At 35.4% G+C, this 25,246-nt stretch overlaps 1 protein-coding gene across 1 annotated transcript in view; it reads left to right on the forward strand.

The window, feature by feature from the left end:
• vwf (von Willebrand factor) overlaps positions 1-25,246 on the forward strand; it is a 227,436-nt gene that overhangs the window by 129,373 nt on the left and 72,817 nt on the right. Inside the window, exons 26-35 of the mRNA XM_028808181.2 lie at positions 1,225-1,383; positions 2,306-2,441; positions 2,743-4,202; positions 5,767-5,886; positions 7,675-7,818; positions 7,912-8,055; positions 8,685-8,849; positions 16,775-16,821; positions 17,373-17,550; positions 18,827-19,047. Of these exons, the coding sequence (XP_028664014.2) occupies positions 1,225-1,383; positions 2,306-2,441; positions 2,743-4,202; positions 5,767-5,886; positions 7,675-7,818; positions 7,912-8,055; positions 8,685-8,849; positions 16,775-16,821; positions 17,373-17,550; positions 18,827-19,047 (2,774 nt within the window). The remainder of the gene's footprint in view (positions 1-1,224; positions 1,384-2,305; positions 2,442-2,742; positions 4,203-5,766; positions 5,887-7,674; positions 7,819-7,911; positions 8,056-8,684; positions 8,850-16,774; positions 16,822-17,372; positions 17,551-18,826; positions 19,048-25,246) is intronic.

Below are 25,246 nucleotides of genomic sequence, written 5' to 3' on the forward strand. Positions count from 1 at the left end.
AACACAGGTACATAATTATACTTTCTTACTCACCTAGAGAGCTACTCAAATTGTTTTTATAAATACAATTGAAACATTATCTCACTACTGGAGAACAGAAAATTGTACGTGGAACATGATTGAAATGATGTAAGTTTTTAACTAATTCAGTGAATCCTAGATGGCTAACTTCGGTTTTGGCAGTACCAGTAAAGTAGAATGAGGACAGTTTGGCCACCCACCATTGCTACTTGCAGTTATATTTTAACTTGAACTTACAAGAGCAATAAAGATTGTGAACTACACAGTGCTCCTGAGTTGTTCCCAAACCCAAAAAAGACACAAGAACTTCCAAAATGTAAAAATACCAGGACCTTTACTTTAAAAGAACAATAACATAATGGAACAAAAAAAAGTGACCATGCATGTCATATGAGGTTGCTGCTCCACCACCCACTAACACTCCACTATTCACATTCCTTTAGCACTTGAACAAGCCAATCATACTCCTGTATGCTTTTCTTGCTTCGTCCTGAGAGTTGATCTCTTGACAAACACTCATCCCCTGACTTCAAGTTGATTGCTATTATGGCTGAAAGGGGCTTTTAGGTCCTGGCTTCTTACTGCACCTAGGTATACCTCAGCTTGTAGTTCTAGGGCCCCAAACAACATTAAGTCATGGGTTGCATGAGCAAAGTTCCCCACTAGCAGCCTCAGCTGCATGAGGGCAATATGTTGCCCTCTATGGGCTCAGAGAATGGCACACAAAGTTATAGCTATGACTACATTTGAACAGAAGTTTACAATTTCCTAACTGCACATTGGCAGCACCCCCTGTTGGTCAGACAAGGTGCTGTTGCTTGTATTTTGTTTATAAGGTACATCAATCATAATATTATGTGTGCATTAACTACAATGCATACTTTTGAAACACAAGACATTGTTGAATTTTCAGAAACTTTTTTTGAAGAATTGCTGCTATATATGTGAAATTGTGATAGGAAGAGATGTTTGCACTTATTGGATGTTTTCTCATAATATGGCTTATGTATAATTGTTTGTTGAATAATAATGTTAATTGACTTAAGATGAATTAAAATGCAGTTGATGAAGAAAATTAAGTTAGTGAATTAAATGTACACTTTTTAAATCTCCAATAGAGACACTGATGTAAAATTAGCCATTAATCATCTGATTCAGTTAAGCTTTCAATCAATGGAGACTCTAAATGATTTTCTTTGCTAGCTTTAAGTTGTGAGGATCTGAATATAGTTGAATCTGCATACCATTGTGAGTGGAGGTACAATGCTTGTGCTCCAGCATGTCCAATTACGTGCCAACACCCTGAACCTCTGGACTGCCCTGCAAAATGTGTGGAAGGATGCCATTCAACCTGTCCACTAGGTAAGTTAAGACTTCAGCCAACTGATATTTTCTAATTGATTGGAAAAAAAAGATTTTTTAAGTTTTCAAATTATGCTTTTAATATGTATTATTACTTATTAGTTTGCTATTCTTTTTGAAAATATATCTTGGTCTTAAATTGGAAGTATAGATCCTTCCTAGTTTTTTTTGTTCTACATTAGTAGACACCCATGTTAATTATTTTTGATCGATTCTCAAACTCAAAATAAATGAAAAGGATGCCTAAAATATTTACAAAAAATGTAATTTGTTAGCTTTAAAAAGAAAACAAGGAGAAAGCACACACACATTTTACAGAGGTTTATGTTTCTCTAGGCCCATCTATTGTATACAGGACAATCCTACGTTGGTGGTCGTAACTGAGGGCACTGTAGATCCAGTGACTTTCCAGTGTACACAATGCCCTGGGAAAGTTTGATCATGTCTGGGTCTTCACAGCTATTTAAAGGCACAGAAGAAGGGAGAGAAATGAAGGGAATTTGTGGGTCCTATTCCCGAGTCGAGAAATAATGATGTATACTATACATTATTAATAAATTTAAAATATGTAAATAGTTTTATTCACATTTACCTCTTTGCGTGAATTTATTTTTGACTTCTGATTCTAGCTGTGAAATTCAAAAATGTTCCATGATTTAAAGCATGATTAAATTAAGAGTTTTGTGTCTTCATAGAATAACCACATATTATATAAATTATCACAGTGTCTTTCTATTTTGTCTTGGAGAAGAGCTCTGCTATTTAATAAACAAAGCCACAATTCTACCGTTAATGCCAAGAGTTAGCTGATGCTTACATTTAGGTTAAACTGAATGTTTAATGAAATAGGTGGCTGAAATAAAATGTAATATAGAGCATGTGTAAATCCGTGCAATAAGAGTTATATTATGTCTCTGTACAGGAAAGATATTGGATGAAGTAGCTATGAAATGCATTGATCCTACTGAGTGCCAAGTATGTGTGCATGAAGGAAGAAGAATTGCTCATGGAAAGAAAATAATCCTAAACCCAGAAAGCAAAGAACTGTGTAAAATATGGTAAGGTATTTCTTTATTATAAAAGGTTGAAAATACTACTATAACTCCCCTCTTGGAGCAAATCAAATAAAAAAAGGATTCCTGTTTGCTATCAAATATAGATGTAGAAAGCTGTAAACTGTAATATGCCAAAATGCTATACTTTTTGTCCTTTCAATGTAAATGTTTACACTCTGAGCAGGAAATTAAATTGTACAATAAATATCAAAGTTTCATCTTTTTTTCTGAAGGACATGGTTATGTATAATACTCAGTTTATCAGGAAATTTTACATTATACTTTTTCTTCTTTTTCATTACAGCCACTGTCAAGGGAATTACCTCAAATGTGAATTATGTCCTGTCGAGTTGTCATCAACTGTGGCACCTGAAGCTCCTCTTACCACTCCTTACATGGTACTCAGTACGACTCCTGTGCCAGAGAGTGCCTGTAGCAAAATGATGGACCTTGCTTTCATGGTGGATGGATCATCATCTCTTTCAGAGGAAGACTTTGAAGTTGTTAAACAGTTTATCCTTAATGTGGTGGAACAGTTTCGCATGGGTCCCACTTACACTCGTGTTACAGTCCTACAGTTCTACTCTGGCATTAAAAGCTATGGCTTGCAAGTTCACAAGTCTGTTTTTAAAAAAATGGTGAAGGATATGAAATATAGTGGTGGAGAAACAGCATTTATCAATGAAGCTTTGAAATATCTAGTGTGGAATATCTATGACAAAGACAAGAGAGAGAATGCACCCAGAGTTGCAGTACTGCTAGCAGCTAGCACCTCACCTCGTAATGTCAAAAGCATGGTGAAGCTATTGAGCAAGAATTCTATTACCATGATTTCAGTAGGCCTTGGACCATACGTTTCTCAGAGCCAAATTAAGCAGATCGGCAGCTATTCTCCAAGCAACAAAGTGCTCTTTCTGAGCAGTGTTAGTGAACTAGATGGCTATACTAAAGAGATCACTGAATATCTATGCCAGCTGGGCCGGGCTCCAACTGTACAACCTCCCAAGGAAACCACCCTGAGAAAGACAACACCTGCTCCTATTACCACCACAACTAGTCAGTTTATTACTCCAGGAAAATTTATTCCTCATAATGAAATTCCTCCCTCCAGCTCAACATCTCCACCTTTTTTTACCAGTACAGTTTCTTTTGAGGCTGTACTGGACATCACATTTGTAATTGAAGGCTCAGAAAAAGTGGGAGAAAGGAATTTCAACCTGACTAGGGAGTTTCTTTTGCAGACCATAAAACGGTTGCCTGTTGGGGAGAAAACCATTCACATTACTATTATCCAGTATTCTTATGAAGTAATCATTGAGTATACTTTCACGCAGAGCCAAGAAAAGACTGAAATACTGGAGAAAGTGAAGCACATGGAATGGCAAATGGGAAATGCCACCAATACTGGAAAGGCAGTTGAAACAATATCTGAAAACACATTCACAACAGAGCAAGGTGACAGGGATCAAGTTCCTAATCTGGTGTTTCTTATATCCAGTCATACACCCAGTGACGTTATCACAAAGCCTCCTGAGAGCTCTCAGATTAACATTATTCCAATTGGTGTGGGACCCCAAATAAACGAGATAGATCTTGACTTGATCAGTTTTCCTAAAAAACCTATTTTAATCCAAAACTATGATGAACTTATTACAACAGTGCCTGAAATAATTGAGATAATACAAAAAGATTTACTTCATACTACTCCAGCTTCTTCACTTTTAAATTTTACCCCGACACCAACTACATCACTTCCTGCATCAGGTAGGTAACTATGTTTTTAAAAGAAAATAAGGCACTGCTAATTAAGTCTTTTTTCACTTATGACTCTGCAATAACATTTTTGCAAGGAGAGCAAATTACTGCATGTCTTTTTTTATTATTACATACAGTAAGTCAAATACTTTAAGAATAATTGGGCATCTGGTAATTCAAATGACATGAAAACACCTAAACAAAATTATTTAATCATTAGAAAAGTTAATCATTTTTTAAAAAATGTCTAAATAGTAAAATCCCACATAAGCATTTATATGCAAAATGTCTTTTTGAGACTAAAGCCAAATGCTGATTTTTAGATAGAAGACTTGTTTACAAAAGTATATATATTTTGTTAAACACTGGAAATGTGACATAAAATTTCTAAATGTATACTTAAAAAGAAAAGATTTCACTCACAATAATGACATTCTAGTTGCCAATAGTTTTTGTTTTAATCATATAATGGTTTTGTGCACCATTCATAATATATTGTTGAATTTATAGTTCTGCTGAGATTGGGATTGAGATTAACTAGTAGATCCATTTTCAGAACCTACTTTGCCCAATGGAAGGTTGTGAAGATCTTTCATTGATTTAATCCTGGCAGCACTAGGCACAAGGTGTGAACCATGGAATGCCAATACCAAACCATCATACCTACACATACTCATACCAGACAAATTTACGTTTTCACATAATAATAATAATAATAATAATAATAATAATACATTTTATTTATATAGCACCTTTCCCATGCTCAATAATCATAATATAATCATAACATAATCTAAAATAGCAGATATCAAGAAAAAAAATGTAATATTGACATTTATTTATGAGCTTGCTTATTCCAATAATATAATGACTCCTGCTTGGAAATTCTCCTGCTTGGAAATATTAAGACTTTGTGCTGTATACCCTTCTGCACATAAAGAAATATATGTCCCTCGCTCTTAGCAGCAGAATAGTTGGTTCAACTCACCGGCAACACTATTTTCCCATCCATGTGAATACATTCTGTCACAGAGCATATCAGACAAATTCAAATAACATAAATTAAGCAAATACATTATGAAAAATTGCAGAATGGTAGAATCATAAAGGAGATGTGCAAATAAAAGTGAAAGCATGTGTGTGTATAGTGTGTATGTACTATACATTTGTATCCACACATATATTCATATACACCAGCACAAGGTGATGTTATCAAATATCTTGAATAAAGTGGATATTTGTAATGAACTTTCCAGATAGAGCAACATCAATTCAGTTGATTTATGAAGCAGAAGCAAGATACAAATACAACTAGAATACTTTTTTTTGCCTCATCTCAATAAATTGTTATATATTTTCTACTAAGCAGCGAAACGTTTCATTTTAAATATATGAGTAAATACAGCTTTCTGGATAAAATTTTAGGTTAACTAAAAATGAATCTCTTGCCTGCAGAAACATTTTTCTTAAAAGATGTGTTGTGTATGAACCTATATAACATACCACTATATTCCAGTTTATAAGAAATAATCTCCTAAATTGTGTCATTTCCATTCTGAATCTAAATCAACAGTTCTCTGTGATCGACTTATGGATGTTATTATTATGCTGGATGGAACCTCTTCAATGGAAGAGTCTCAGTTTGAGGAAGTTAAAACATTCATGAAAGCCTTCATCAATCAAGCTAACATCGGTAAGTGAATGAACAAATGACAATTAAGTAGAAGTCTTAGACTTTTCAAATTATTCACCAATAATTATCTTCCACTGTTGGTTTATTTACTGTTTATTTACAAAGAGATTTAACTTGCACCCATACATTTCATTCTCCTTGTAGTCCTGTGATGAATGGTTTGTTCCAAAGGGAATGACACAATGAAACCAGTGGTCTTTAATCACAAATTTACATGTAGATGCAGGTGGTTAGAAAGATATCTGACACTTTGACTGAGATAGAAGTGCAATTTGGCACCATCATTAGGGACTAAGCAGTCATGTTGAGATTCCCTAATGCTCTAAAGTAAGGGTCCTGTTAGAGGTGCTAGAGGGTGAGAGGGGTCATCACAAAAATGTGACATAGCCAGTTTTATTTCCTTTGTTGTGTGGTTCCAGGAAGATTACTAGACTGTTTTTCTGAGAGTAACTCGAACACACTCAATAAATAACAGTATACATTTTTGATAATTGAAGAATTTTAGATGATGGATATATTCATATATGGTCAGACACAAAACCATAAATAACAAAGTATAAAAACATGTGCTTGGTTAATCACTTTAAAATATAATCTTTCTGATTTTTTTTAAACACTTTGTGAGATTTAATTTCGGTTAGCTTGTAAATTGGTTAAACAATTTGCCATGAATTTGTACATTTCCCCGAAACCTGCTTTATTTTAAATGTTATGTCTGTCATTCATTCTCTCAAAGCTAGGGATATGTGTGAGTATGATTTCAGTTTTTTGTATTAATTTTTTTTCTAAGGTTTATACATTTTTTGTGCTTATATCTGTTTTTTGTTTTACATTTTGTTTCCTTAGTAAAACTTTCTTGTATCAATAGGTTATTTCTTTTATGCAATGATACATTTGATGCTAGTGGCTTTGCACACATAGGAATTATAAATATAACTTGGTAATGTGTATGATTACATTTATTTTCACAGTTCATAAAATTTTAGCTCAAAGTGAAAAAATAGGCTTGTCCTAAAAAGGACAGTTGAAAATGGACCAGAAGACAAAAGGACTACGTAAATAATTTTAGCTAAAGCTCAAACATCCAAAAGGCAAACAAAGTACAAGTTGCCATGGATTCATTTCGAAATCCAAAATGCGTATCCAGTATTACAAAGCTACGTTTTATACTGTTGGGATCATGAAACTATATTAGATTAGATAAACTAATGACATTGCATGCTGCATTCAGGGTGTCACATGACCAGCAATAGGCTGAGCAACAGTAAACAATATGGCAGTATAGACACAAAAAACAAAATGATAGAGTTAATTTAAAAATACTTTCAAAATAATTGATCATATTTATGACAACCACATTTTGTAGAGTTTCTTTTGGGCACAGCCATAGTATTTAGGTGAAAATTTGTTTTAAAGAGACAAAATTAAATATGAGTAAACACAATGTGTTAAATTACAAGATGATAAAATACTTCCCACCCCAACCCTATAAGGAATAGTAATATACAAAAAATGAAGAAAATGACTAAATGGAATCTGTGTGGCTTATCAAAAAGGGCATCAATCTACAGTCAGACTGAAAAAGAAATGACAACAAGCTTGGTGAGTAAAAGTCATTCCCTGATGTGGGGACAAGATGTCTCATTAATCATCAATGCCAAGAGCTCAAGAAGAATCAGTTATAGAAAGACAATTTCCTTTTAATTTTTTTTTAACTTCATAGAATTTGATGTTTTAATCCCTTTGTTATGATTTCACTGTATATAAACTTGTTTTGCTTTCGTTAAGGTGTAAATGGAACTCATGTGGCTGTTGTCCAGTACGGCAGTATTAATACACTGGAAGTCTCATGGGTGGACCAGCAGACTAGAGAGAACCTCATCAGCCTTGTTAACATAATACAACAGCGGGAATCAGCCCCAGTCAGATTAGGTAATTTATTCTGGTTCTGTATATATTGGAAGAGTTCATAGCTACATATGAACTGACACATATTTTACGTTTTTATGCTTGTGTATTTTCCAGGGGAAGCTCTACACTTTGCTGTTCAGAGTGCTATATCAGAGGCACATGGCGGAAGACCTGGGGTACCTAAAATTGCAGTGGTAATTGTCACTCAAGTGTCTCAAGACTCAGTAGAGAAGGCAGCAAAAGAAGCATTATCAGCAGGTAAAAATGGACAGTGAAATCAATTTACTGTTTATGACCTATAAAATAAAACGTTTATGTGGCTGTTTAAGTCTGTGTAAACCTTTCAAAGAATGTTCATGAACAATCTGAATTCATTCAGTATGTGAAATTTTGGGGTAAATAATAGAAAAATTATGAAATACAAACATAACTCTCCAGTCAAAACATGCTTTACACAGCTGAAATGGCTAATTTACACAGTTGTTTTTGTATATTTTCACTCCAAAAGTGAAAAGAGATTTGGAAGTGGCGTCCAAAGATGTGACCGCAGAAGCACACAGGTGAAAGACAGAAAAAAGCACAGACTAAAGACAATTTTTATGCATATATTTTAAAGAGTAATATTCTGGCAATTAAAATCTATTTTCTGTATTTAAATTAAATAGCCTTTTCTGTCAGTCCAAGTGTTCAATAACTGCAATAAACTAAGTAAGAAATGTTTGCTAGTTATGTATCTTGCTACTTCACAGGTTCAGTTTTTCCCTATAGTGTATTACCTTTGAGATTTCAGATGTAACAAATCCACCCTTGGACCTGAAAAAATGCGACAATTCTAAAATGGAAACTCATTGATACTGATTTTGTTTATAATGTACTGTCTTTTTAAGGACTGTTGGTCTTCCCAATTGGCATTGGAAACAATTACAATAATGTCCAGCTTATAACATTGGCCGGGAAAGGCATGCAACACAATGTTATACATTTGAGCCAAATAGAAAATCTCCCAGCAATGGTGACCCTTGACAAACAATTCATTGACAAGCTCTGCAGAGGTAATTATGCATTGTGATTCAAAAAGAAACCATACCTTAAGCAGCTTAATATATTGTTTGAGTGAATATTGTTTAAATGATTCCAAATTGTTTTGGGGACTTTATGAGAAGACAGTTAATCATTTGTTTCACTCTTTTATCTAATTGTACACTTTGGTTTAATTTTATGGACAATATTTAATATATTTATAGAATTTTCACAATCAGATTACATCCACTATACTTTCAGATAAACAAGTACCTATAGCATTAGACGCATATTGCATTTTTAATATATATTGAAGGATATTATCTTCTAGTGCAGAAAGCTTTTTAATTTAATCTTTTGACTTCTGCCATTATAAATATGGTTAATTACTGTACATATATTATTCTGTATATCTGTGCCATTCAAATCTGACATTTGTTTGATACCAGGTGTTATGAAAAAATATTGAAAGAGGACTGTTCTACATTCTGCCCATAGTGATCTGCACTGATGAGTTATTTGCCTAGTATGGAAAGTACCAGGGAGGAAAGGACAATGCTAGGTGTCCAGAGTACAACTGAGGTTTCACTAAACCTCTGCAGGAATTGTGATGCATGTTTCTTGACCCCAAAGAGTAGGAAAGACCAGTAGTAATAAGTATTTTACTAGATGCCTGTTGGTACCTGCCAACGAAAGTGAAAAAGAAGAGATGACCATTAGTTATTAACTACTACATATATACCATGGTCCCAGGGGGTTCATTAGTATAGGCTGTACACAACATAGGCTGTGAATATAATATGCTTGTACCATGGTCAACGCTAGGCTCATTACTCGAGATTTCTTGGAGTCTCAGGCATTGATACATACTTTTGCTTTAGAACATCTGACCAATATTACAATGTAGGGAGGGCTTAATCTTCATTTTGGCCCATGACACTAGCTCATCTAACTACATCAGCAGTCTAGTTGTGTATGCAGCTGTCTGCAAGATGGTTGTAATATCAACCATTTAACTTTTTTATAGGGGGGTAGGCTTTGCCCTGATGGTAACTTTACCCCTCCCACCACCTGCTGTGTGCTGATAAAAATTACTTTAAAGGCTACCATAAACAGGATAAGGGAGATTGAACATTCTATTGCAATCCCCACTTCCACCTGCTGCCATTCAGTTGAATAGTCATACAAGCCACAGCACATTTGCAGATCTTGGAAATAATTGACCGGCATCGTCCTGATGCTGCTTGACATGTAGAGGAATTCCATTGCAAAGTCAATGAGCTGGTATGTAACAGATCCATATGTATTTGCAAGATCAAGCCAAACAATCTGTAGATCATTTGTCATAGTTGGCCCTCTGGATCTACTCCCATACCATCGTGGAGTGTTCCTCACAACCTGGGATACCTGGCACTCCCAATTTCTGGCAGATAATACCAATGTTTTTGTTCTCAATGAGAAAGACAGACATTCATTGGGCCAAGGCAGCAAGGAAAATCTTGCTCTCCATATTTAGCACCACTACTGCTCTCTGCCATTCAGAATGGATGCACTGATGTTTCTAGGCTGTTCTCAATAGGACCCATAGGTGCTTTAGCACACCAGAGCAGTGCTTGTATGGTACTCCATTTCATCCTGGTATTTAAAACATATAGCCATTATGTTAGAGGGTACAGATATTATAATATGTGCAAAGCTGTGTCTCGGATTTTGATTCATGGCCAGAGAATGCGTGGAGTTTACACATTCTCCCATATTTGTATGGATTAATTCCAATGAGTGACTGTGTAACTGAAGACAACTTATTTTTTGACTAAATGCCAGAAATATGACATAATTATTCTCTTTTGCTAAAATACATTTACTTGTACATGTACTTTGGAGTAAATTACATCTATCCAGTTTAGCATCACAGGGTACCAGGGATAATCCCAGAAGCACTGGTGCAAGGCAGAAGCATCTCTGGTGGACAGGGCACCATTTACAGTAGGGAACAGTTACACACAAACCCAAGCAAACATAAGTTCTATGAAGAGTGCTGTAGGCAATCCAGAAACATCTATAACATTTAAACAATTAAAACATTTAGTTTTAATCCTATAAAATAATATTGTTAAACCTAGTGTTATGCTGTGGCTAGTGTTCCTCACAGCTTCAGCAAATCAGGTTTAATTCTTAACATTGTCATGATTTGTGTGTTTGCACAGGCTAATTGCTATATGATATTGTGTCACCTGATATACAGGAACAACTTCCATGAACAATTCATTCCCCTAGGCCTCATGCCACTGTCAATGGTTCTGCATAACTTGTTTACATGCATCATGATTTGAACTCTTGCCCTATGGCAAACATACAGTAATAGTTCCAGCAAATGTGCAGCAGTAAAGCACTAGCAACAGAAGATATTGCTACTGAATAAATTGTGAGATGCTGCTATAGCAGAAGTACAATATGCTTGAAGAAATGCATATTAACATGGCCAATCTTTCTTATTTATTCCTTTATGCAACAGTTTTACTGGGTAGGTAGGTAAGTACATCTGGCACCTCAATATCAATCAGATATTTCATACATAGTTGTGCTCTGTAGAGCAGCGGTCCCCAACTCCGGTCCTGGAGGGCCCCAGAGGCTGCAGGTTTTCATTCTAACCCTTTTCTTAATCAGTGACCTGTTTTTGCGGCTAATTAACTTCTTGTAAATTCATTTTAATTGACTTGCTCTTGAAGATTCAAAAATCAGACCCCTTGTTTCTTATTTCCTTAATTAGCAGCCAAACAATAATGAGATACAAAATGAGCCAAAACATGACCAGCAAACTGTGTTCATCATATAGTATCTGGAAATAAATTTGGATGAAGGTCTGCTCAGGTGCCCAATATACTTTAACAGAAAAGAGCAAATCAACAATTTCAGAAATGTCTGCTATTGCACAATGAGAGCAGCAACAAGCCATGGAATTAAAGAATGGGTTTAATGAGTAACAATACTCGCGCCTAATTAAGCAGCTGGTTAGAGTTTGAAGCCCTGACTTAGTTGGTCTTCTGTTGGCTCACACACTTCACATTACATTTACATTACATCAGTTACTTTTCTGTTTGGGTGCCATTTAAGGAAGGAAATGAAGCAATTCAGAGGAACAATGAAGACATTCAGGGGAACAAATCATAAAAAAACAAGTCAATTAAAATTAATTCAAAAGAAGTTAATTAGGAGCAAAAACAGGTCACTAATTAAAAAAAGGGTTAGAATGACAACCTGCAGCCGCTGGTGCCCTCCAGGACCAGAGTTGAGGACCCCTGCCTGATCTAGAGATAGCCATTGAGTCATTTGATGTGAGAATTTTTCTGGATCAATACTAAGCTAATACTTTTTTCAACCATAAATCATCTTGTCAAACCTCCTTTACCTGCCCATTCTGAGACCACTGATGACAGATGCAACATGTATATCAACTTTTTTAAACAAAAAGTTGATAATATCCGTTTACACCTCTCTACCAAGGATATCTTGCCCTTCCCAACTGTTGACTCATTGTCTGAGACCGTCCATCCTCTTTGCTCTTTCTCTGTTGCCACACGGGAAGAGGTGGAGGATGTCATCAGGAAAATGAAACCGTCTACTAGTTCCCTGGACCCTTTCCCCTCACCCTTGCTGAGGGCCAACATTTCTGCCATCTCTCCACTTATCACCAGGATAATAAATCAGTCCCTCCTGGCTGGCCATATTCCTTCTGCACTAAAAACTGCTGTCATCAGACCTCTACTAAAAAAATCCACCTTGGATCCTGAAGTTCTCTCCAATTATAGGCCCATCTCCAATATTCCATTTCTCTCCAAAGTTCTGGAAAAAATAGTTGCAGCACAACTTCACGATCATCTCAAACTGAACAATCTGTTTGAAAAGTTTCAGTCTGGTTTTCGCCCTGGCCATAGCACCGAAACAGCCCTGGTCAGGGTCACCAATGATCTTCTGATGACGGCAGATACTGGTTCACCTTCACTACTTATCCTCCTTGACCTGACAGCTGCTTTTGACACAATAGACCATAACATCCTTCTTCACCGCCTGCAATACACTATTGGACTCTCAGGAATTGTTCTAAATTGGTTTACATCATACCTGACTGGCAGAACTGAGCATGTCGCCCTTGGCAGCGCAAAGTCCCACACCCACAACGTCGCCTGTGGTGTTCCACAGGGCTCTGTGCTGGGCCCTATCCTTTTTACTATCTACATGCTCCCCCTTGGAACTGTCATTGGCAGACATGGTTTATCGTTCCATTGCTATGCCGATGACACTCAGCTTTACCTCAGGACTACTCCCACCTCCTCTACTGCTCCTCTGCCAACATCTACATTGTCTACCTGCCTGGAGGAGATAGAGGCATGGATGAGGCTCAATTTTCTTCAGTTGAACAGATCCAAAACAGAAGCCATCTTAGTTGGTACATCACATCATCTTCGCTCTTCTACCATCACCAGTATTACTTTCTCTGGCCAAAATATTCCTCTTTCCACATCTGTTACTAATTTGGGTGTTAGAATGGACTCCCAACTTACTTTTGACACCCACATCAAATATCTCTGTAAGTCATCTTTTTACCATCTCAAGAACATCGCCAAACTCCGCCCATTACTCACCCTGGCAGATGCAGAGAAGTTCGTCCATGCCTTTGTCTCTTCCAGGCTGGATTACTGTAATGCACTCCTCATTGGGATTCCTGGCAAGAGTATCCAGAGACTCCAGTATATTCAGAACAGCGCTGCCAGGATCCTGATGAGGGTGTGAAAGTATGATCACATCACCCCAATCCTGAAAACCCTTCACTGGCTCCCTGTTTCATTCAGAATAGAGTACAAGGTCTCCCTTCTTACCCATCAGTGCATTTATGGACATGCCCCTCTTTATCTACAGGAACTCCTTACCCCCCATAACTCCTTACGTTCCCTCCGCTCTGTACTCACTAACACTCTTCAAGTCCCCAGAACTAAGCTCAGCAGCATGGGTGACAGGGCGTTTTCATCGGTGGCGCCGAGGCTGTGGAATGCCCTCCCTGATTACCTGAGAGCCCCACAGTCGACTGAGGCCTTTAAGCGAAACCTAAAAACTCATCTTTTTAGAAAGTCATTTTGTTAAAGTATTTTATAGACTCTTCTGTTCTTTTTTATTTTATTATTCTATTTTTACTCTGTAGCACTTTGGGATTGCTAAAATATAAAGTGCAATATAAATAAAATTTATTATTATTATTATAAGCATGTCTGGTACTTCCATATCAATCAGATACTTCATAGATTTTGTTTGCTTGGTGTGCATTATTTACATTGCATCTTGCCTCAACATACATACTCATTTAGACTGAGCTGTGTACAAGTGAATGCATTGCACATGTGCAGGCATGGAAGTGAATGTCAGTGTGGAAAAAATAATTTGCATTAAATCAGCTTGGCTTCTGCCACCAATGAGCTCACCACAGTTAGCGAGTATTCAGTAATAAATACACAACAACATTCTGGAAGAAACAGTAGTTTTTTCAAAGTAACCCCTACACCACTTCAGATCCACGTCCACTGTCCTGAGTAACTTTATGGAATTAGTTGTGCAATACACAACTCTAGAATCAGCCTGTATTATGTGTGCTACAGGCTTAACTTGTGTATCTCTGTAATAAACAAAATTGAAAACTATTTGTATGAAATAACTGACATTTAAATTTCCCTAAAAAAATATACTTTCAAGATTTGGAAAATTAATGGATGGATGACACAGTCAGCATTAAAAAATAGCAAGAATGAAGGTAACATATAACAGTCTATATTAGGTGGACATTAAATATACATTTAGCATATTATCTATGTTTAAGTTCAAAGTTGAAAATTAAGGTCACATATGGTATGTTTAAAAATACCTACAAGAATAAAAAGTCCATTAGCTGCATTTCACCTGTGACTTTTGTTAAACTACTCCCAGCCTTCAGTCAGTAATAAGCGCTATACAAAAATAAACTGAACTAAATGAACTGATTGGCAAACATATTGTAGTATGTGCGGTGCAGTACTCAGCAGTGCTGCCGCACTGTGCCAGAATCCTGGTTTCAAATCCCACGCCTCTCACTGTTTGTATAGAATATGCATTTTCTCCCCATTATCTGCACACACACATATATGTATATAGATATACGTAGATATACAGGTTAGGCTGATTTGGAGTCTAAATTCAACCCAAAGTCAATATAGCCGTAGGTGTATACCTTGGTTCCTACTTTTACCTTAAAACTGCCAAGATAGACACCTGCCTTACAAACCTGTTATTAAAGAAATTTTGTTTTCAAAATCATTAACAAACTTTCAGTACATTATGGCACACACATTTACATAACAGTATTAAATAGTACAATTAAAGCCAAATACATAAATCTAAGAATGGTTTGGTTTTGCTAGGAGGTAAGAGCACAAATCATACTATATTGTTTAAACTAAAATATTCTTGTGGGTATTTGAGCCACTTTAAAAACAGAAAATTTCAAACTTGCATAAAATAAAGTTCTTCACTGTACTTTGAACTGATCAGGTTGGCCTTGGGTAAATTAGACTCTGACTTTATATAAACCATATTTCATGTTATCTAAAGAAAGTTAACATATATTCAGATGCCAACTTTATAGAAACAAAATTTTACTTTATACATTAAGATAGTGAGTTTAAATATTCATTTGTAATTGACTTTATATATTCAGTACTGACCTTGTATGATCAGAAATTCAATACTGTATGTTGGCTTTTTTGGCACCCCATAATATATAATACATACTGCATATATACACTTATATATCAAATTTAATTATATATATTCAAAATCCACTAGATCAGTATCACTCATGTTATATTTATAATTCTAATTTTGCATAAATATTGCACTTTGCCTTTTGTCTGGTTTAAAGTGCAGTTTTCAGGTGTTTGACTGGTTTTGATGTTTCACTGTATTGAATTTCTTTAGCTGTTTCCTCAATAATTTCTATCACTCCTATCTTAGTGTCATTTGTAAATTTCAGAAGTTTACCATCTATATCGCAAACTACAGTATCTCATTACAATAAATTAGAATGCATGTTGCTCCAAGGATAGATCCCCAAGTGACTCCAATATTGACTAACTCAATGTCAAGCATGTTTTTGCTAAAATCTCTCTGTTGAGATTTCTATGATTGTGTGGCCTGTTATTTGTTTGGGTCATTGTAATCCTGGTAAGCCTCACTTGATAAAAATAGGCCACATTTAATGCAAAACAGTCCTCTCATGACAACCAATTGCCTTTGAACAACCATTATTTGGTGGAAGTTCCCCCTTTAAAGTAGCATCCAGTTGGAAATGGATGCTTATTCCAGACAACTAATCTTAGTCACACTCTACAGTATTTGCTATTGGCCTTCAGATATATTAATGTATTTACTTTTTTGCCCCTGAAATTTATTATAAGTTTTAATATGAAAATTAAACTGTAAATTGTTTTGATTTTTCAAAGTTTTTGTAGCATGTCTTAAGAATTTGTAAGAAAAACACAAAAAAAATTAGAACACAGGCTCTAGCAAAATATGACATGCTAAATCTCATACCACTGTGTAATGTCATTTGAAAATGTTCAAATTCACACTTATTAAATATACTTCCTTATCTGGAAATCTCTGTCTTACATAAGATATGCTGCTTGATTCACTTTTGAAAGATTATGATTGTATTATGGTAAGTCAAAATGCCAAATGATTTTTATTTATTTGACTTAAAATAATTCAAACACCGAACTGTCTTGAGGTTTAATTCAATATAATACAGCAGTAGTATATATCATTTAAAGTCTTTTGTAGTTCAATGAAGAATGTTAAGTGCCTACATAAAAAAGCATTTACAAATATAATAATTTAGTTTTCACAGAAGTATTAACTTTTTTTTTTCCTGCAGCTGGTCCTCCTGGAGTGTGTGTAGATGATGAAGGGAATGAGCGAAAGGTAAAATATAGTGCTTGTAATAGAAAATGTTATTTTAAAAAAAATGCTTAAGTTTTTAGAGAGGTTGTTCAGGTAACAAAAATTTTGGATTGGGTTGTGTTTCAGTTGGGAAGTACATCCTGATTACAACATACATTTGTGGTAGTTCATTTTCATAGATTGTATGTTTTATTTACAATATTTGCCAGTGAACCCTTCCTTTGTATAATTATAGTAGACACCTTTTAGAAGCTATTGGTCTTTTATTGGAAAAATGTTATACAAAATAAGTAAACATATTGGAAATTAAAGATTGTGATATAAATGAGTATGATAACTTACTGTATATTAATGGATTCAATGCCTTTCAAAACTGCCTCAAATAAAACCTCTTTTTCTAAACTCTTCAAATTAAATTACAGATATAGTTATATAGTATACAGTACCTTGTTTTGAAATTATTTGACTTTGTATGAATAAATATCCTAGAAAACATCTGAAATTCATTGCAGGCACATTTATATAAATACATTATAAGGACCCTTTTTACAAAAATGTTCTTTTTTGACTAGCCTGGAGAGTCCTGGAAAATGGCTGATAAATGCTACTCTGTGATTTGTCACCCCAGTGGTGCCTTGGTAATGCAGACACACAAAATTAACTGTGAAAAGATGCAAAAGCCTGTTTGCAGAAACAACTTACCTGCTGTCAAGGTTGAAGAGACATGCGGCTGCCGATGGTCTTGTCCTTGTAAGCTGTTTTCAGTTACTTCATTTTTTTCTATTAATATACTTGGTGAATAGCATTTGATACAGTCATTCAAGTTGTTATTTTAATGTAAAAAAATAGTACAAGAATGTTATGATGGAAGCTGTCACCTTTAATTTCCAGTGTACCTTATTTTACAGGTTGGTATTTTTTTGACTGCGGAATTGTTCAACAGATCTTGACAAAACTAAACCTGAGCCACACATCTAAGTGCATTTTGCCCTGCACAACATGTGTTTCACATGTTAAAAATGTATCACAGACACAGAGTCATATTCTGTTCCCTAAATAGTTTAATAATGTGTAAATGCTTCAAGTAAGAATTCTTAAATAGATTTACCAAGAATTGTAATGGCTTTCTTTTTTTTTGTGGTCATCCTTCCAAATAAAAGTTCTCAGAAAATTTTTTTAAGGAGCAGTGCTTTCTAGAGACCACTTCAGCTAGTCATACCAACTGTGGAAGGAAAATAAGACAAGTAAATATCACTGCCTGTATGTTTTTTCTCAGTATACTGATATAACTATACAAAGCAGCTCTGGCGTGGTGGTCTCAGCAGAAAGATGTGGAGATTGCTGAACTTCTGCCAGTTCCAATTTAAAATGAAGTAACAACAAATACTCACTGCATAAAAATATGGTATTATAAAATAATTCAGATTTGTAGTATACACACACATTTTTCTCATGTACAGTAACAGTATAATCATATTTTAATGTTGGGTTTGCATTGTAAATTGAACTAAAAAACTCATATTTGATATCTGTCTTGGGTTTCCTGATTTACGCAACACTTCTGGTAATGATCATGTAACTGTGCTGGGAGGTTATCCCTTCATAGATGAAAAGAACTCTTTATCTTTATTTTCAAGTAGGCTCTAGAGTAAGGTATTCTGGTTTTGACCTCCTTTCTGTACTTTTGACGTCAGGAGCAGGGAGCCAGTTAAGGCTCTCCTCACCAGCCTCCATTCGAGTCGGTCTACCTGTCGCCACATTTGGAGTGTACCTTGCCTCCGCTTAATTAGTGATACCTGTTTGTTTATTGATTTATAAAGTTTGTCCTGTTTCACTACTACATGTGCGGAGCCATGGGGGATGGCTAGTGTATGTATGTATAGAGAGAGAGAGAGAAAGAAAATTAATGACTAGTTTGACAACTCAAACTGTATTAGAATTTCTAATTTCTTTGCTCCTGTGTATTTTCTGTATTGTCTTCTTAATGTGTTAGTTACTAATTAATTTACCTTTCTTTTCTAAACAGGTTTCTGTATGGGAAGTTCGACTAATCATATTGTTACCTTTGATGGACATGCTTTCAAGTTGACTGGTTTCTGCTCCTATACTTTACTTATGGATAAAACACATGATGTTGACATAATCTTACACAGCCAGCCATGTGCAACATCTTCAGAACAGAGCTGCATGAAATCCATTGAGGTCATACATGATGGGATTAACACTGTACTGAATGATAAAATGAAGGTAACAACTCAAGACTAAAATATCAGTTTTTCTCTGTTTGGTTAAATTAATTTGCCAAGAGTAATCCTTTTTACACTAGAATCCCAATGTCAATCGACAGAAAGTTGGTATGTCTTCAAAGATGGTGCAGAGGTAAGAACTGCTGCATAATAACCAAAAGGTTATAGGTTCAAGTCTGGGTTCTCCGTGTTTTGAGTAGTGAGCTGCTATTATTATTACTATAATAAAAATATACATTTGATTTGAGTCTGTAACACCTGGTGCAAATTTTGGCGAAGCAAGCAGGGGGCAAAGCTGCCTAGTATATATATATATATATATATATATATATATATATATATATATATATATATATATATATATATACACTGTATATATATCTATTATAAAAAATAATCTTGGAAGGGAGACCAGGGAGACGAGACGTGATCTTCTCGGAAGACACTTAAAAGACCTGCAAGACGAAAGAGATTGGCTATGGAGCATCTTGCAGGGACCTTAAACATGAGACTTGGTGCCAAGAGGTTGTCCTAGGACCGTCTCGCGGAGATGTGGAACATGAAATTCTTGCGAGTCACACACTACTTACAACCATTTTCAAATAAGACCAGGGTCATCAAAACTCTCAGTCGTGTAAAGGCTTTTAACAGACACAGATCCTCTGCTCTCAGCTCATATAAAGCGTATAAAGACAATACATTCTAGACAATACATTCTAGATGAAACATCAATGACTAAGCGAAGAAGAAAGAGCAGCACAGAGAAAAGAGACCCAAAAGCATTGGAGAGAAAAAAATGCAGATAAGAGATTATGAAAGGCTCAAAAAAAAAAAAAAGAAGGCGTGTGTCACGCACGCGCGCTTGGGGAGCCGCGAAAAGACCCAACGAGTAGCGTAACACATCGTGCCAGGGGATTAAGGCAGGGTACTAACCTTTCTTTCTCTTGTTCCCACAGAAAGACAGAAACAACGCCGCCATAACTTTCCCCAGACTCACTAAACCACGTGCTGCCACTTCCGCATTCCATCCCTTCCTCTGGTCTCACCTTGATGACGTCACGACTCCCATAATACACTTCGGTTCCTCCCAGCATTCCAGTCATCAGTTTCCATTCCCTCCTTATTTAAGTTCCCTCTATCCACTACGAGGGGTGTTTTTTGTAATGACTGCAAGTCATTGACTGAATTTTTTGTTTGTTGCAATTTCTGTACAGTATACGGGGCCGGAAAACCCAAACCTTTATACGTTTGTCTCCTTATTACAGCGTGATACACATGCAGAGAAAGGTAAAGAATACGAAGGCAGTAAAATTCTAAAGTATCAAAAAAAAAGATAGTAGAGATCACATTAGCGCAAACAAATGGAAATTATTAATCGAAAAAAGGGAAAATAATCATCACAGACCAGGTGTAATTGAAAAAATAGCAGGACAAAGCGAGGTCAGAAATAAAAGACAAAGAGTGAAACGTCATAAAGAGGTTCAAAAACGAGGGGGCAAAACACATGCAGAGCTTGTTAGAGATAATGAAAACAGTGGAATTCAAAAGACACAAAAAAAAAGTAGGCACGATACACATGCAGAGCAAGTTACCGAATATAAAAGCAGAAAAATTCAAAAGTACCAAAAAAAAGATAGTAAAGATTGCATTACCGCTAACAAAGAGAAATTATTACTCAGTGAAATAACGGAAAGGCGAATAGAGATCAAATATGGAAATATGGCTTTGAAGTTTAAGTAAGAGACTTGTAGGTCATCTAATTTGTGTTGCCATCAGGGAAAAGTAGTGTTTCTACACAATGAGGAGGCGTATCCGCAAGAATTAAAAGATTTGATGTTTGGGGAAAGTGAAATCCACAAACAGTCAGTCAGTCAGTCAGTCATTTCACAATCTGCTATATCCGAATACAGGGTCACGGGGGTCTGCTGGAGCTAATCCCAGCCAGTGCAGGGCACAAGTCAGGAACAAGCCCCGGCCTGGGAGCCAGCCCACCACAGAATCCACAAACACTACAGGCAAAATATATGAGTCTACAATAATCTTTTTGCCTTCACATCATTCAATGCTTAAAATGTAGATTTACACAATAATGGACCATACTCTATGAGAATCTGTGGTCCCGCAACAATTAAAGCAATGACAAGTTTAATTTCGAAGAAACCACAATTCGGTCAGGTGTATATTTATGATCACATAGAGGCGATGCAAATTTTAACAGATGAAAAGAAAGGCAATGTAGCATACAGTATAATCCGCAAATAACATTAGACACCAAAGGAGACCTTGATATGCCATTCGCATTAAAATGTTTACAGTTTACCGTGAGAATAGCTTTTGCTATGACAATTAACACATCACAGGGACAAACATTCAAAAAAGTCGGATTATTTATTAGAGAAAAAGAAAAAATATTCACTCACTGGCAGTTATACTTTGCGTTGTCACGATGTAACTCCAAACACGGAATCAAAATTCAATGTGATCTTGAAGAAAAGGTAATTCCAAATATTGTTTTTACTGAAGCTTTAAAATAAAAGTGCAAATAATGAAACTGAAACAATTCCAAAGAAAAAAACAAGCTTTTAAAATTATATATCCGATTAACCTGACACGGGGGTTGGTGAGTGAAGCGAGCAGGGGCGGAGCCCCCTAGTATGTATATATATATATATATATATAAATATATATATATATATATATTGTGACAGACGACCGGCTACGGACTCCGGTCGCCACCCCCAGGCCGCTAGGAGGAGCCCTCCGGACAGCATATTCGTGCCCCGAGTTCCAGCAGGGCCTCATGGACTTTGTAGTGTCGTTACACAGCCCTGCTGGATACCTTGGGGGCCGCAAGGAGTCGCTGTAGGGGGGCTAGTGGGCTCTTGTGTGCCCTATAACCCGGGAGTGCGTCAGCATCACGTGTCCAGAAGGAACGACGTGCTCCCGGGATGAAGAAAAGGATTGTTTGCCCTGACCCGGAAGGAAAACGGACTTGTGGGTTTGGCTTGGAGCCACTTCCGGGTCAGGGGCTATAAAAGGACTCTGGGTGAGCCCAGACATTTGAGCTGAGCTGGGAGGAAGGTGGGCTAAGTGTCTGGGAGTGGAGGATTGTTATTATAGAGAGAGAATTGTGATTTATATGAGTGTGGTGAGGAGAGTGCTTGGTGCACTACTGTATAATAAAAATAATTATTATTATACTTTCACCTGGTCTCAAGAGTGGTACCTGAGGGTGTTAGAGGTGGCTCCACGCTTCAACTGCTACAATATATATATATATATATATATATATATATATATATATATATATATATATATATATATATATATATATATATATAGTAACAGTAGGGGGCGCTAGAGCTCCCTTGAACCCTCAGGTACCACTCCAAACACCGGGTAAAACTCCAATTATTATTTATTATATAATAATACTGTGCACAAAGCACCCTCCACTCCTCACTACACATACAATAAATCAATAATCAATACAATAAACCAATCCTCCTCTCCCAGACGCGTTGCCATCCTTCCACCCAGCTCAGCTCACTGTGTGGGATTTCCCATGGTCCTTTTATAGTCCATGACCCGGAAGTGATTGTCCCTCAGTCCATGTGACGTTCTATCCCTTCCGGGTCAGGCAAAAACTTCTCTTTTTCTTCAGCCCGGAAGTATATCATTTCTTCCGTTTCTGTGAGTTGGAAATACTTCCGGGCTATATGGAAAATATAAATCTCTGGGCCTCCCTGCAGCGACTCCTGGCAGCCCCGATGTTATCCAGCAAGGCTGTGTATTAAAACTCCATAGTCCATGATGCCCTGCTGGAATTCGGGGCATATCCACGTTGCAAGGAGGACTCCATCTAGCGGCCTGGGGGTATTGGCCGGCCATATCTCACAATATATATATATATATATATATATATATATATATATATATATATATATCTCAGAATGGACCTACACAATGAATATATACTGTACCATATATATATATATATATATATATATATATAGCTCAACCAATATACAGATATATATCTGAACAGATGTATTCAAACCAATGTATATATATCTAAATCAATGTATTCGAACCAATGTGTATATGTGAACAGATGTGTTCAAACCAGTTTACAGTGTATATTCAAACCAATGTATCTGAATCAATCTTTTTTTCCTGAAAGGCTTCCTCATGTATTAGCAGACAATTTTATAAATTATGCTGTTAAAGTCCCTGGATACTAATAATAAATGTAAAGGCATACATTTGGTGAGGAATAATATATTTTGGCCTATAGACATTCAAGAGAAAATAAATGTCTAGGGTCTAAAGTCAATAATTAAAAGTGGTTAAGAATCTATCTAACCTTATTTAACTGCTCATTGTGTATTCCAGCACCAGTGAGTTTGAAAGAAACCAACTAATCAATAGGTTGGTTTTTAATTATTATTTGAATAGCAAAATACCCGCGCTTCGCAGCGGAGAAGTAGTGTGTTAAAGAGGTTATGAAAAAAAAAAGGAAACATTTTAAAAATAACGTAACATGATTGTGAATGTAATTGTGTTGTCATTGTTATGAGTGTTGCTGTCTTTTATATATATAATATACACACACACACACACACATAAACATATATATATAGATATATATACACATATATATTCATATGTACATATATATATATATATATATATATATATATATATATATATATATATATATATATATATATATCTAGACATACATACATAGAAAGATTGACACATATATATATACATATGTACATATATATATATATGTAATTGTGTTGTCATTGTTATGAGTGTTGCTGTCATATATATATATATATATATATATATATATATATATATAGCAAAATACCCGCGCTTCGCAGCGGAGAAGTAGTGTGTTAAAGAGGTTATGTAAACATATATATATACATATACATATATACATATATATACATATCTACATATACAGATATCTACATATAGCAAAATACCCACGCTTCGCAGCGGAGAAGTAGTGTGTTAAAGAGGTTATGTAACTATATATATACATAAACATATATACATATATATACATATCTACATATACACATATCTACATATACATACGTATATATACATATACAAATTTACATATCTACATATATATATATATATAAATATAGACATACATATATACATACATACATTCACATTTTGTACCTCAGATGTTGTAAGTTGCTGGAATAAAGGCATAAGTAAAATAGATAAATATGTATTATACACATAGGAACTATTCATTTATTTTCAGTTAAGTCATCTGCAGCAAACTTTTATAAATGAGGGTTTCTCATTTTTAGATAGTGCAAACTGTTTCTTCTTCATTGACGTTTTCTCTTGGAGAGCTTTTTTCATTTCATTGAAAATTAAAGCAGCAGCTGCCAAAATATGTAGCTTTCTTATTAATTTTTCAACATTGTGTAAAATAAATGTATAAAGTAACATAAAAGGTTTAAATACTGGTTATCCTTTTACACTAAAATATTACTAAAGAGATACAAAAAAAGTAAAATGGATATGTTCTTTTTCTTTAAGGAGATTAAATATTACTGAAGAAAGAAAAAAAAAAATTAAACAGCCAAATGGGGCTATGCATACGAACTTAAAAGGTTTAAATAAAACAGAAATATATATTTCATTTTTACTTGCTTAACTTGTGGAGGGTGTATCCTGTAGCAAAGCCCTAACTTTTTTCGTGAAAGCCTGTTTCAGTCAATAAGTCTTAAAAAAACGTGTAAAGATATTGACAATAAGCTAAGCAAACCCAGGAAGACATGGAATCGTTTAAATCAAGTATCATTACATCTTCCTTTCTTAAAGAGAAGTAAGGCAGTACTTATAAGCTTACATATTTATATATAGACATTCATACATATATATATATATATATATATATATATATATATATATATATATATATATATATATATATATATATATATATATATATATCCGAAGCCGTGCAAGCACACTCTTGAGAATGGAACATATAGTTGTACAGAAGAAAAGCAATCTTGCCTCAAATGAATGGCAACCTTTTGTAGGTCTATGAACTTAATTTAAACTTTAGGTTTACACGGTGCTTTCTTTCCGAAGTACCTGCACTCATGAATATGTCTGTATGTGTCAGTCGGTCAAATCCATGCGCTTCG

Source organism: Erpetoichthys calabaricus, chromosome 1, assembly GCF_900747795.2.
Source record: "Erpetoichthys calabaricus chromosome 1, fErpCal1.3, whole genome shotgun sequence".
Classification (NCBI taxonomy): domain Eukaryota; kingdom Metazoa; phylum Chordata; class Cladistia; order Polypteriformes; family Polypteridae; genus Erpetoichthys; species Erpetoichthys calabaricus.